Genomic DNA, 13,756 nt, shown 5'->3' on the forward strand with positions numbered 1-13,756 from the left:
AATATATATATATACCTACACACACACACACACACACATATATATATATATATATATATATATATATATATATATATATATATCAAAAAGAAAACCGAAAAACTAAAAGCAACCAAAGTAATTATTGTACATTATAAATAAAAACTTTTTGCTCTAATAAAAACTATTATAAACTACTAACATAAAAAATAAAACACCGAGACCGGACTGTGGTTTAGCGCTTTCATTCCTTTAATGCTGTCAGGAACTTCTTCAGAACTCATACTACTTGTTTAATACATTCAGTATAAATAGAGTGCTCACAGAAATAATTTAAATTAGTCATGATGTCATTCTCATTAACTAAACAATTACTACTTAAACAGAATAAAACAACCAATGGTATACTAACTTTTGTTGAATAGCCTATAGAAAGCTGTATGTAATGAATAAGACCCAATAATGTTTAAACCAATGATGTCATGTCCAAGCTCCATGCAAGCCAATACCCTGTTAAAGCAAATACATATTCATACAGTAGAGAATTGTGAATAATATTCACAGTGACTACTACTTCCACCATTTAGATGAATCATTTTGACTGTCACTCGACGTTCGTAGTATACGCTGCTATTTGCAACTCCTGCACGGCGTTTTATGTGGGTAAAACAATCAGAAGATTGTCAGACAGAGTGAAGGAGCATTTGTCAGCTATAAGACATTCAGACTGCAGTAATGCACTGGGAAAACATAGCATGCTATGTAATAATTTTACAGGTTTTAAGCTTATTATTTTAGAGCAAGTGGGACAATTCTTTGGTGATTGTGAAACATTATTGGAGCTAAAAGAACTTAGATGGCAATTACTGCTGAACTCAGAAACATTTCCAGGTCTGAATGACTCTTTAAATATAAAATGTGCTTTACACTGGGCAAACAAATGATTCATCTGAATGGTGGAAGTTTTATGTGTTCTGATGAAGCTTGCCTCACGCAAGTGAAAGCGCTAAACCTTTTACATTAAAAGAAGTTTGGATCTTCGTTTACTTTGTGATTTACTACTATTGACTGCCTGGTGTAAGCTGAGCTTTGCTGAGAGCGGAGGCAGTGAGCGTGTTGTGTAAGCTGCCACTTTCTTGTTCTGTTTGACATCCACAGCTCGCATTTGTTCCGTTGTTTTCTTAATACTGAAATATACCTCTAATAGCTAGTTCTTTAAGAATCATATCTGAATTTCTCTAGTAAAACAGGTTTCCTATAAAGAAGGATATACTCAATCCTCAAAACCTCTTTACAGGTGGACTCCTTTAAGCATCCAGACTGTAACTCATATTATGCAGGAGGTCAGCCAGCAACTCTGACTGAAGCTTATGGAAGGTAAATAATACACCGTACACTCTTTGCTTGCTCTAGACCTAATCATGCTGTGATGCCTTGTTATGGACATCCTCCTTAATTACTTTCAATAACTCAGGGTCTTTATCAAGAACATTAGGGACTCTGCCATCTACTACTCTGTAATGGCTTTCCATAGGGACTCCAGCAGGTTCACAGTTGGTGTTTGACTGTATGAAAACAGAAAATACAAGAAAAAGAGTAGCACTCAATTTCCTCAACTGACAATATTCTTAGTCAATTTGTATGAATGGCAACATGTCTTACTTCCAACTCTGAATTGTGAGTCTGAACCTTCAGCACCATCTCTTCAGCCTCCTGAGCACGGCAAATGAGCTGCGGAGAGTAATCAGAGCCATTCAGCTCACTGTCATAGGACTGCAAGATTGCTCTCATCCCATCACGCTCCTGTTGTAAACAAAAAAAGTAGATCATAGATGATGTAATACTAAATGATAATTTAACACAAAGTTGATGAAATCTGCTATTTCTGAAAGACAGCCCCTCCAACTTGACTAACGTTCTACTTTTTGCAGCAAGCTATAGCAGAGTTCTTACAACAGAATAAGAAAAATAATACAAAAACATTTGGCTCTACAGTTTTCGCCCTCACGTATGGTAGCATCTTATTTATCTAGTATTGTTTTTATTTAGCCTCACAATATTAAATAAAAGAGTAAATGGACAGCCATATGTTCAAGCTCATATAAGCCAGTGGGTCTGGGACTAATGAGCTAACGGCAGTTTCACTGAATCTGTAAAAGCCGTGCATACTTACGTGAAAGTGCTTTTCACCGAAGAAGCACTTTTACCTAAGTATGCCTGGAGGTAGAGGGAGTTGTGGGGGAGTGACTGTTGCAGAGATCGTACTATGGTGCGGTTAAGGGAATTTTTCCCTTTTCCCCACTGTAGTGCAATCTCAGAGTGAGAATAATAAAGTAGGGTGGTGGGGGTGCAGGGGGGCTTGCCCCCCTGCATAAATGCTTTTTCATTGTTTTTTAATGTTTTGTTTTTAACACACTTCAACGAAAATGCTTTTTCGGTAAAAGCACTTTCGTTAAAGTGTGTTCAGGTAAGTTGGATTCGGACTGTTGAAATTCCGTTCAACAGTCCTAGATCCAAGCCAATATCTATGCTTTCACAGTTCAAATAATACAACAACCCATGCTGCCATTTCTACAGACACACATCAATAATCCATACAAAGAAATAAAACATTGGTCACAAACAGAACACTAAAAGTAACAGAGTAGTAAGGCATTATGCATGCTTTCTAATATTACATACCCACACTGTAAACTGGTGTTGAGTTACCACAGCACCAGTGGACACGGCCATAAATGCAGATGATGAGATAAGATTGTTACCCATACTTTACAAATAATATTTGTATAATTAAAAAAAAAAAAAAACACACTTTCCTGCGCTCAGAACATTGCAGGAATATCATCATCAATATAAGCAATGAACTAATGAAATAATTTTCCCAAAGTTAAAAAAGAACGAACAATGAACCAAGAAGTGGGATATTAGGATGCTGATAAGCATGCAGTCTCACTTCCTTCCCCTCTCAATTAGTAACAGGCAAAAAGCTAGTCACTCTATGCATTGCGATAATCGCCAACATCAGATGCTAATATCTCTGGTAATTTGACTAAAGATTTCCAGAGGAAAACGGAGGTTTCTATTTTTAAGGATGGTTATATTTTGCTCATTAAAAAAGTAACTAAACAAATGCTAGATAAAACTAGAGGCAGATTTAACAGCATAACTGTGAACAGCAATGATCCATGCTTCAGTTTTTTCAAATGGTGACTGGGGTACAGAGAATTTAACAAAGAAGAACAAAGGCTGCTCCTGACAGGATATCAGATATCATCTTTGTAAAGTGACATTGTCAAGAACAACAATAATGTGGTTATTTTTCTGGTTAATGAGAGGGTGTCAGATTGTGTTTGAAAGCAGAGGCATATTCTTGATCACTGATCACTGTAACCATGACTTCATAGGGATTGGCAGTGCATGTGACTAAGAGCAAAATGCTGAAATGTATTGTGTGCCATTATTTTTCGACTCTCATCACAGTCAAACAGCTGCATGGTAAATGCTGGATTGTGGTTATTTCTGGAGAGGGGAGTGGAAGGTAGTGTGTGTGAAAACAAAAGAATTATTTTATCACTGCGAAACTACTGGAGATATAGCTTAGCATGGAGATGGAGAACATGCGTCCATGAACCTGAATTTGAACTTCACTCTATTGTGGTTATTTTTTCATTTTTACTCCTCCAATGAACCTGCTCTTGATGGCTCTGCTACCTTTACCAACTATCCCATTTGTTCTGTTAAGAGGGGACAGGCAAACGCTTCTAGGCTAGTTGAGATTATTAAGATCCATTCATTCCTGTCTGAGGTTCCTGTTCATCCCATTTGTTGCCCTATGTTCAGAGTTGGGTGGTAAGGAGTAGGCCAACATTCAGGTTGGACATACTGGCCTACCCTAATCCTCCACACAGCAGCTCCTTTCAAAGTCTTTTTTTCTTCAGCTCCTTTCCTTGTTTCCCTCTGCTTTAAATGACACTGTGCTTTGTCTGCTTCCTTCTCACCTAACCTCCAGTGTCATTTATCTGAAAACCACAGATTCCCCACCAACACCATCTATTGTGCAAATCTGCTTCATACAAAAAAGCTTATTTCTTCTAAGAAAGCAGTTACAATATTCCCCTAATGCACTTCCATACTATTATATTTTATTTGATCTTTTGCTACATGAGAAAAAGGGTACAAATTATAATGCAAAATTTTAACAAACAGAATTCTTTGAGAGTTGAAATATAAATTACAAATACATTGCTGACTTTAAGCATAGTCAAAACAAGCAGCAAGAAAGGTTAAATACAGTTGGGTGTACGCCTATCTACCATAACAGAACTTTGAGGAAAGAACACTGTAAGAGTAAATCAGTAAGCATCTGTTTCACAGCAAGAATTTTTATTACTTTTCTTTTTTCACTACGAAGGCAGATAATGATGGACTGCCAGTGTCCCATGGAACCTTGCTTGGTGTGCAAGACATTCTATATAGTCAGCATTGCTATGAGCTTTTATCAGTTCTTCAAGCCCATTCTCACTTTCACAGGGATTTGTAAATAAAATGCATCACTGATATTAGAATAATACAACAGTGTTCAGATGGCCATACTGCTGCTTCTCAATTTTGTTCAAAAATAGTTCACAAAGAAGCAGTATACAATGCTGTCACAGCAAACTGAGCTCTTAGATGCTATTTACAGGTTAGTCAGGTAAGTGACTAAGACCCTTAGACCCTTTTCAGCCACTTGTATTGTCTTGTATTTGTTAAGCAAGAAAGGCAATATAGTTAGCCAGACCTTTAGATGAAGTCCCCTTACTGACCATTTGGACTTTTTCCTTTCCTTAAGGTAATAAAAAGATAGACGTTCTGAATTCATTATCCTTTCTGTCATAAAATCTGACTTCTCATGCATGTCCAAGTACATGCAAAGAATTCTAGTAGTTTGGGTAAAACACTGGAAGATTAATCATCTGACTAAGAGCAACCACTGATGCAATTTTGACATGAAAGATTTGTCTTTAAAGACACCCCTTCATTGTAGACAAGGTGAAGTCATTGAATGGCAGTGTCTTTTTAAATGGTTTTGTACTTCTTTAGTTAAGTTCTGACATTCCCTGGGATACAATAAAGCTGTTGGCTCAGTGAGAAGACTATTTTGGGTGATCAATTGCCATCTGTGTCAGAAGGGGCGGCTCTTCATAGGGATATACAGGGGTCATTTTACATGATTTGGCCAGATAAGACACCACTAGGTCTTTCACTACTTTTTGTCTCACTAGATTTGGAAGGTAACCTTGAGCAAGTAGATAGGCCCATATTACATCTCATAAAAAAAAAAAAAAAAAAAAAAAAAAACAGGAATTTCAAGAAAACTTAAACAGAGGTAGCCTCCCACAAGAAGTAATATGCATAACATTATGCAAGTAAGAGAAGACAAGGAGAACCTTACAAAGAGTATAAAGCAGTGTAAGGAGATCAGTAATAAGTGGATATCACATTCCTCATCAGCTGTAAAGCCATGTGCCAAGTGGATTCACTATTGTTACACTTGCCTTGTTTTTAAGTAATATCACTGGGAATCCTACAGACACACGGGTATTATTCTTCAGCAATTATTAATTTACCCAAGGCAAACTTTCAGTATGATTTGTAGCATTCTGTTTTTAAAATGTAGTCTGATATTTATTTTTATAATACCTGTGGTTACAAAACTTAATGTTACACCGCTGTGATAGCTACTGATACTATAAGAAATTATACCTGGGATCTTGGTAAGTGAACTTTAATTTTTATATTGAAATAGGCATTTGTGAAAAAAAATTACTGCAGTTTCAAAATAGGGCACTGCTAACGTGCTAGGTTCTTCCACCAGTGATGCCCTTGAACCCAACATAGGTAGAGATAAAGGTGGTATTAAGGTACTTTGTTTTCAGCAATATCACGTACGAGTTTTCTTATTTCTGAAAAATAATTCCCAAAAATAGAGATGCAAAGTCATTAAGACTATGAGCTACTAATAAACAATTTCCTCTGGTACAGGATTTGATTCTGTCAGCCTTCATTTGCCTGCTGTAGGACCGTGAGCAAGTCACTTTACATAACAGTGGGGAAATTTGGAGTTTTGGTTAAGCTCATTAATGGTCTCCTGGATTGCAGGCCTATTAACTACCCAAGAACTTATGGACCTACTACATTTTCCTCAAAATTAATATTCAACTAGAATTGCATTTTCTGATGTCCCCTTTTGAAAATTCATCTTTAATTTTTACCCACTTAACATTTCTCTTGTTTGTTAAACTCTTTGATCTCCATTTTGAATAAAAGAAGTAAAAGATAAAATATGAAACAAGTATAAGTTCTGATATTCAAGTAGAATAAAATACACAAAATACAGTAAAAAAAATTACTGAAGATTTCTGAAGAGAAACAGTCAATGAGAGTGATACATAATGCAGATAAACTCCAGTGCTGATACAGGATGTGAAATACAAGAATGGTGAGAGAAATAAAGTTCTTGGCAATGCTTATTACACCTCACCAAAGCTTCATGGAATGCTGCAGCAATACAGCTGCGAGTCTTAAGAAGGACAAAGGCACAGATAATAAAAATGCCGCTCATGAAAGAAAATATGCACATCAAACATGAAGTATTAGTACTTAATATGAGATTAAAGGAACTGCAGAAAGGAAATTAGGGGGGTTATCAAACAGCTAGAATGAGAATGCCAGGAACACAATTTAGAAGGAAAAATAGCAAAGAAGTTTAAATGGGGAGACAAAGTGATCTGTAGTGATACGATTCTGTTAAGTAAGAAGTGCTTTTCTTGAGAAAGTAGTAGGAACATTAACATTATTAATAGTTCCACAAGAAAAGGGTAACATTATGAAAGTACGAAAGGCTCTCAGTAGCTGCAGAGTAAGAAATAAATAGGGGGAATACGTAATGATTTTAATCCACAGAAATGTCCTCTTAATAAACAAAGATATGAGAAAAGTGAAGCAGACTAGAAATGCATTTGTAGATGGTTGTCACAAATAGGGATGTGGTCCTTTGGGATATGGAGAATATTTCTTGAGTTTAGTAAGGATCAGTGGTAGATTCACAAGTCCAAAAGATATACAAAATGCCACATTTTGTTAAGGGTCATTTGAAGTGTTAAAGTGTTGCCAGGATTAGCTAGTGGAACTAGGGGACAAATGTTTAGTTGAGAAGTGTACTGTTGTCAAGAAGTTCCTCCACTTATGGGATTACACATCTGGAAAGCCTGCATGCTACTTTTACTTGACTGAGACATTAGCAATGGTAGTATCAAAGTGAAAGTAGAAGGTTAAAGAAATGTCAAGCTAAACATCTAGGTATTTGTAAAAGTTTACTTAGTAAACGGCACAGACAACTGGATCAACAATTTTGAGATGCTAGGGTACAAGAAGAAGCTAGATGTTCTAAAATCACAGGCATTAGCTAATAATGTGGGCCAGTGAGCCAAGAATAACATTTTGATGAATTTATCCTCATTTAAGTTCAAAAGTTCATTGCAGCACAAAATTACAGAGTTGCACTGTCTGATGGACATTACAGTCAAGATCCCAGAGATCCACCAGCTTGATAAGTCATTGTATTGTCAGAAACAGAAAAAGAGAAAAGAGATCTTGAATAGACAAACTGAAAAGTGGTTAGTACTCAAAGTACAGTATCATCAGGATAAAAAAGAAACAAATTTCTGGAGAAGAGGGAAGCGTTAAGCAAAGTTGAAGATCTTTAAGGTCAAAAATGATGGAACCAGTAAGAAATCTTTGCATATCTGAAAATTATATTAGTAATTTAGACTCAGTTTTAGTACCTCAACTACCTTGTACAAAGTTTCAAGACCATGCTGGTGCAGTCTAAGCATTAGCATGTTGTTATATTGTGTAAACTGGAAGATCTATAAAGTAGCATTTAAGTAAATTTTAGCTCTATTATGCCTCAGACAACTCAGTTTCAAAGAGTGGCCCATATGCTTGAGGAGACAGTATGGGATGGAGATCAGCTGCCAATATTACTTTACCCATTGGTGGGAAGACACTGTTGCTTTTGCAGCACAATGTCTTCAACCTAGGAGAAGACACAGGACTGCATCTCTCACACTAGTGGCAAGGGAGCTTGAGAGTTCCAAGGAAATCACAAACATTTTTGTACTGTGGAGTTTTCTCCCCAGGCCTCTGCTGAAAAAGGGCTATAGCCCAGTCGGACTATCCCGGTCAACAAATGTCAAATAAACAGCTACTACCAAAGCTGTTTAGAAGCTCACATCTGCAGAAAACACAATGTGTTAGGCATTGTACAGCACTTTCTAGCCAGAGGGGAAGATGTTATAGCTAAAAAAAAATTAAGTTATGGTTTCTAGCTACCACCTGCTTCTTCTTGTGTCAAAGTGTAACTAAGGCTGAGAAAAATGGTCAGATAAAGGATAAGAGCTAGATGGTCAAGGGGGGAGGGTAAAAACTTGTTTTAAAAATATATTAACACTCAAATGGGCACTATACCCCTCTACACCACAGGATAGAAGATCTTTAATCCCCTTTTCTCATTGTGTTAAATGCTTAGGATTTTTAATGCCTTGACAGGAATGGACCTTATTGCTAAGTTATGGCAGAGTTAAGTACTAGGAATTCAGTATTCTTTCAGTCTTTTATATTTACCAGCAATGCACCTCTCACTACTAGCAATGTACGCAGTTCACAGGAGTTAACTGTACTTAACTCTACTCTCAGAATATTCAATTATTATGAGAAATAATAATTTTTCTTACATCAAGCCAGTTGCTCTCAGTACTGCAAGCAAAATCTGTGCATCTTTGCTCCGTGCTGCTTAATTCTGTTTGCATACTGATGAAAGTAGACTTGGAACGCTGAAAAGACCCACAGCACAATAATCCTTAATGCAACTTTATTATAGAAAAAACAGCGTTTTCGCCACACTCAATAGGTAGCTTCTTCAGAGGAAGTTATAAAATAAAAGGCGCCAAACCATTTAAATATATTCAGTGCCATTACATCACTTCCTTAGGATTATTGACAACTTTTTAGACATAGAAAATTTTAAAAATTTTTTATAATTTTAAAAATCAAATACTTATACAAAATGCTTACACATGCGACAATGGAAAAGTCGCTACAACTACAGAACAGAGAGAATGGATATAATAACAAAAGTACATACAGAAATAGCTCTTTAACAATCCGTTAGTACAGTATGCAGCAGCAATTTGTATATATAACTAGAAAATGAATATATTAAACTTAACCCACTGTTTAATATAATATATAATATATGCAAAAACATCTTTTAAGAAAATTTTTGTATATGAAAAATTTTTTTAAATAAAAGTATTTGATAAGTTATATTAAGATTAAATAAATGCATATATTAACAAATATATATATATATATATATATATATATGTATAAATGTTCCAGAAACTGGAACTAAAAAATCAATAAAATAAAATAAATCAATAAAAACGCTCATCAAACCATGACATGGAATAATAATAACAACAACCAAAGGTGGAAACATATTTTATCTCAAATAAGATTTGTATTTTAGAACTGGTGCTATATTACAGCATTCGTTAAGACCGGGTGTGTTGAAGGCATCTAACTTAAGATGCCACACCAGTTCACAATTCTCTAATAATAAAGAAATTGGTCCACCTCTAATAGTAATGGGTATATGATCTATACCCATAAAACGAAAACTGTGACCTGGATTAGTTACAACATGCTTTGCTAACGCATTTTCGCATTTGTTGTTTCTGATGGCATAACAATGCTGGTAAATGCGTTCTTTAAATTTCCTGTCGGTCTTTCTGACATAGAACGCTGGACAGCAAACGCAAAATGCCACATAAACAATTGATTTAGTGTCACAGTTAATCTTAAATTTGATATCATATTTTCTTTGCCCTATACAGAAAGAGCTACCCGTCTTTATGACCTTACACCAGCTGCATAACCCACATGGGAAAGAACCCCTAACTCTAATAAAAGTATTATTTCCTGGACCCCTCTGTAGTATTTCTTTAATATTACTTCCTCTTTTGTATACTATATGCGGTTTTGCCCCAAGTTTATCCAATAATAAGGGGCTACTAGAAATGAAATGCCAATTCTTAATAATAATTCCTGCAATTAAGCTAGAATTTAAATTGAAAGTAGTAATAAAACTACTTGGGTAACGTAATGTATTCATTTCAGATGTAGTAACAGTAGTACTCGCAATAGAGGAAGAAGTAAAGGTATCAAGAACATTCATCATCTTAAAAGTGTCCACTTGTACACTATCAAGCAGTGGCTTATAAAAGCCTTTTGTTCTCTTAAATTCAACCTCACAGACCAATTCATCAATTAAGTTCTGGGGGTAACCCCTGTTAGTGAACAACTCTTTCAAAAAAGCACATTCTGATGTAAAATCCACTAAATCACTACACATTCTTACTGCCCTCACCAATTGTCCTTTCACAATGGCCCTTTTTAATTTAAAAGGGTGGGAGCTAGTGTAGTGCAGGAAGGAATTAACATAAGTATCCTTTCTGAAAATAGTGGACTTTAGCTTAGAAGTGCATGGATCTTTTTTCAACCTGACATCAAGATAGTCAATCTCCTCGCTGGCAAATCTATACGTAAATTTTAGAAAAGAAGTCGTTTGGTTAAGGTAGTCCAAAAATGATTGTGCCAGTGTAACATCCCCTCTGAAAAGAATAAAAACATTGTCAAGGAAACGGGTGCAGTAACCTATTTTTTCTTTCCACACTGGGTGGTTAAAAACAAAATGCTTTTCCCAGTGGGCCATGAAAATGTTTGCTACACTGGCCCCACAAGGGGACCCCATCGCGATTCCTTGTTTTTGAATGTAAAATTCATTTTCAAAGGTGAAGAAGTTTGAAGACAAAACAATATCTAATAGCTCTGTGATGTTATCAATTTCTATTCTAGGAGCCTCCAATTCAGCTAGGAGCAAACCCACCCATTCTGTAGTCTCTTCATGCGGAATGGAGGTATACAAATCAACAACGTCGATTGTGAGGAAGTTAAAAGTATCTTCCCAACAGATGTTATTAATATTTGATAAAAAAGACCAAGAGTCTTTGCAAATGCTTGGGATCAACTTCAGGTATTTTGAGAGCACAAAATCTATATATTTAGTGCAGGGGTAAGATATCGAAGACCTACCATCGACCACTGCTCTCATTGGTGGATCCTCTAGATTTTTATGAACCTTGGGTATCCCAAACATGACAGGGACCTTCGGCTGTATGATGTCAATATATTTCAGCAAATCCAAATCGATTCTCCCTTCAATAAAAAGGTCCCTGAAATACCCTCTAAGTTTATTAACACAACCATTCATCTCATTACGTGAGGAGATTTCATATGCTGGGGAATTAAGAACTATAAGCATTCTTTCGACGTATTCAGTCTGTTCAAAAATAACTAACCCGCCCCCCTTATCCGGTTTAATAATTCTAACTGAGGAGTCACGTAACCTATTAAGGGCAAGTAGCTGCTCCTTTGTTATGTTGAATTTGTTAGTCATTGACAAATGTTCTTTATCCATATATCTAATGTCAAGTTCACAAGAGCTTTCAAACATGCGTAACGCAACGTGCAAGGGTGGATTAAAGACACTGGGAAGTCTTAAACTATTTATAAAACTTCCTGTTGAATCATTGAACAACAGATTCAGGTTTAATTTTCTCACATAACATTTTAAATCTATCAAAACCTTAGCTACATCACATCTCCTAGACGGAACGAATGTATTACCTAAGGCTAAAAGTTCAATCAATTCCGGTTCTAATACTAAGGAAGTGAAATTGTAAATGGAAAAATCTCCCCGTTCATTTTGTAAAATGATAGGAAAATCACCTCTAGTGGTACTTGTTACTAGTGGGGTTATCGATTCAGATTCTTGTTCCCCCTCTTGTATGTCGAATTGTTCCGGTTCCCTAAAAAAGCTTGATTAGGGTTAGTGTCAGTGTTAGTTGCATTACCATTACTAGGGGACCCACTAGATGTCTCTTGGTTCCCATATTTGTTCCTATTCCTATTACTCCTCCTAGGACCATTTTCCCCTTCAGGCAAAGGGTTCCCAACATTCACAATAGGTGTAATGGGAATGACATCACCATTAATTTCATCAGGAAGAATATTGTTACCTTTGACACTGTAGTTGTAGACAAGCTTTGGATAAGCCTTATCTTCTTGGTACGCTTGTCTATCCCTATAAAGCTTTTTAGATTTGTTAGATTTAATCTTTACCAAATATGTGTCTATACTTGAAAAAATACGAGTGTGGTCAAATTTAAATTTAAAAAAATTAGACCCAAGCTTAATCTCTTCATCAAGTAAACAAACTTCCTTGATCAATTTATCAATGTTAATAGTATAATACTTAATTAACAATTCAATTAATTGAGCACCCTGCTTTTGAAAAAGTACTCTTAGATCAATAAGGAAGTCTTTATCGGTAATAAGATTAGATGGTGAGAAATTACTCCTTAAACCTTTCGGAATTAAGTCCTCATTCAAACATTGCTTGAAGTAAGCTACTTCAAGCTGCAGCTTCCTGAGTTTGAATGTTTTACTGTCCAGTAACTTCAGTTTGTCAACGATAGAATCAGAACGTTCATCAGCAACGTTGGAATCTGGCACCGGTGGGACATTTTGCAAAGGTTTAATAAAAGTAAAAAAGTCACCTGTATTATGAATCCAATCTGTTAATAATGGCCCACCAATAAGTGCATCCTGTCCTTTCGGTACACTAGAACTAGCGGAAGAAGCAGCTAGTTCATTACTCTGAATGTTCGTTGTTGAAGCCGTTGCTGCAGTGGCTCTAACTGGTTGAGCCGCTGGGATGGTACTCTGCGAAACTCTCAGTGCAGAATCATTCCTAGATACGGCAGAATCACCGTCTAGTGGGTTAAATGTGAGATTAGGACAGTTCCTTTCAATGCAGTCCAAGCGTGCATTTAGCGAGTCCAATCTCTGTGAGACCGCTAAAAGTAATGAAGAGATGTCCAAGTTGTCGGGAGTGTTGGTCCCAAAAATATTCGGGCTAGCAGGACTCGACACACGTTCTGAAGCCATACACAAACTAAACCAGCCAAAAAAAGTACGAAAAACAAACTGATGAAAGTAGACTTGGAACGCTGAAAAGACCCACAGCACAATAATCCTTAACGCAACTTTATTACAGAAAAAACAGCATTTTCGCCACACTCAATAGGTAGCTTCTTCAGAGGAAGTTATAAAATAAAAGGCACCAAACCATTTAAATATATTCAGTGCCATTACATCACTTCCTTAGGATTATTGACAACTTTTTAGACATAGAAAATTTAAAAAATTTTTAATATTTTTTAATACTACTCCAAGAATATTCAATTATTATGAGAAATAATAATTCTTCTTACATCAAGCCAGTTGCTCTCAGTACTGCAAGCAAAATCTGTGCATCTTTGCTCCGTGCTGCTTAATTCTGTTTGCATGCTTTGGCATTTCATAATTTTAGGTCTCTCGGAATGCAGGAAACTAGTCGTGGAGTATGACTAGTTCAATAACTAACTTTTGCCTTCTTTTCTTTAACTACATCTGGCTTTTTTATTGTTTTTATTTCTGCTTTCTTAACAGTTGGTACTGAATGACCCCATGTAGTCATTCTTTGTCATTTTCAGTAAATCTTTGGGGTTTATGTTTCTAATGCTTTCTGACTACTTGCAAATTGCAATATTTGCACAGCTTCTAATGT

The 13,756-nt window shown here is 36.0% G+C and overlaps 1 protein-coding gene across 1 annotated transcript in view; it reads right to left on the bottom strand.

The window, feature by feature from the left end:
* Positions 1-13,756, bottom strand: part of MAD1L1 (mitotic arrest deficient 1 like 1) — a 4,750,917-nt gene that overhangs the window by 2,865,049 nt on the left and 1,872,112 nt on the right. Inside the window, exon 12 of the mRNA XM_044089554.1 lies at positions 1,642-1,782. Coding sequence (XP_043945489.1) covers positions 1,642-1,782 — 141 coding nt within the window. The remainder of the gene's footprint in view (positions 1-1,641; positions 1,783-13,756) is intronic.

Source organism: Protopterus annectens, chromosome 12.part0, assembly GCF_019279795.1.
Source record: "Protopterus annectens isolate FY-2018-M chromosome 12.part0, PAN1.0, whole genome shotgun sequence".
Taxonomy (NCBI): domain Eukaryota; kingdom Metazoa; phylum Chordata; order Ceratodontiformes; family Protopteridae; genus Protopterus; species Protopterus annectens.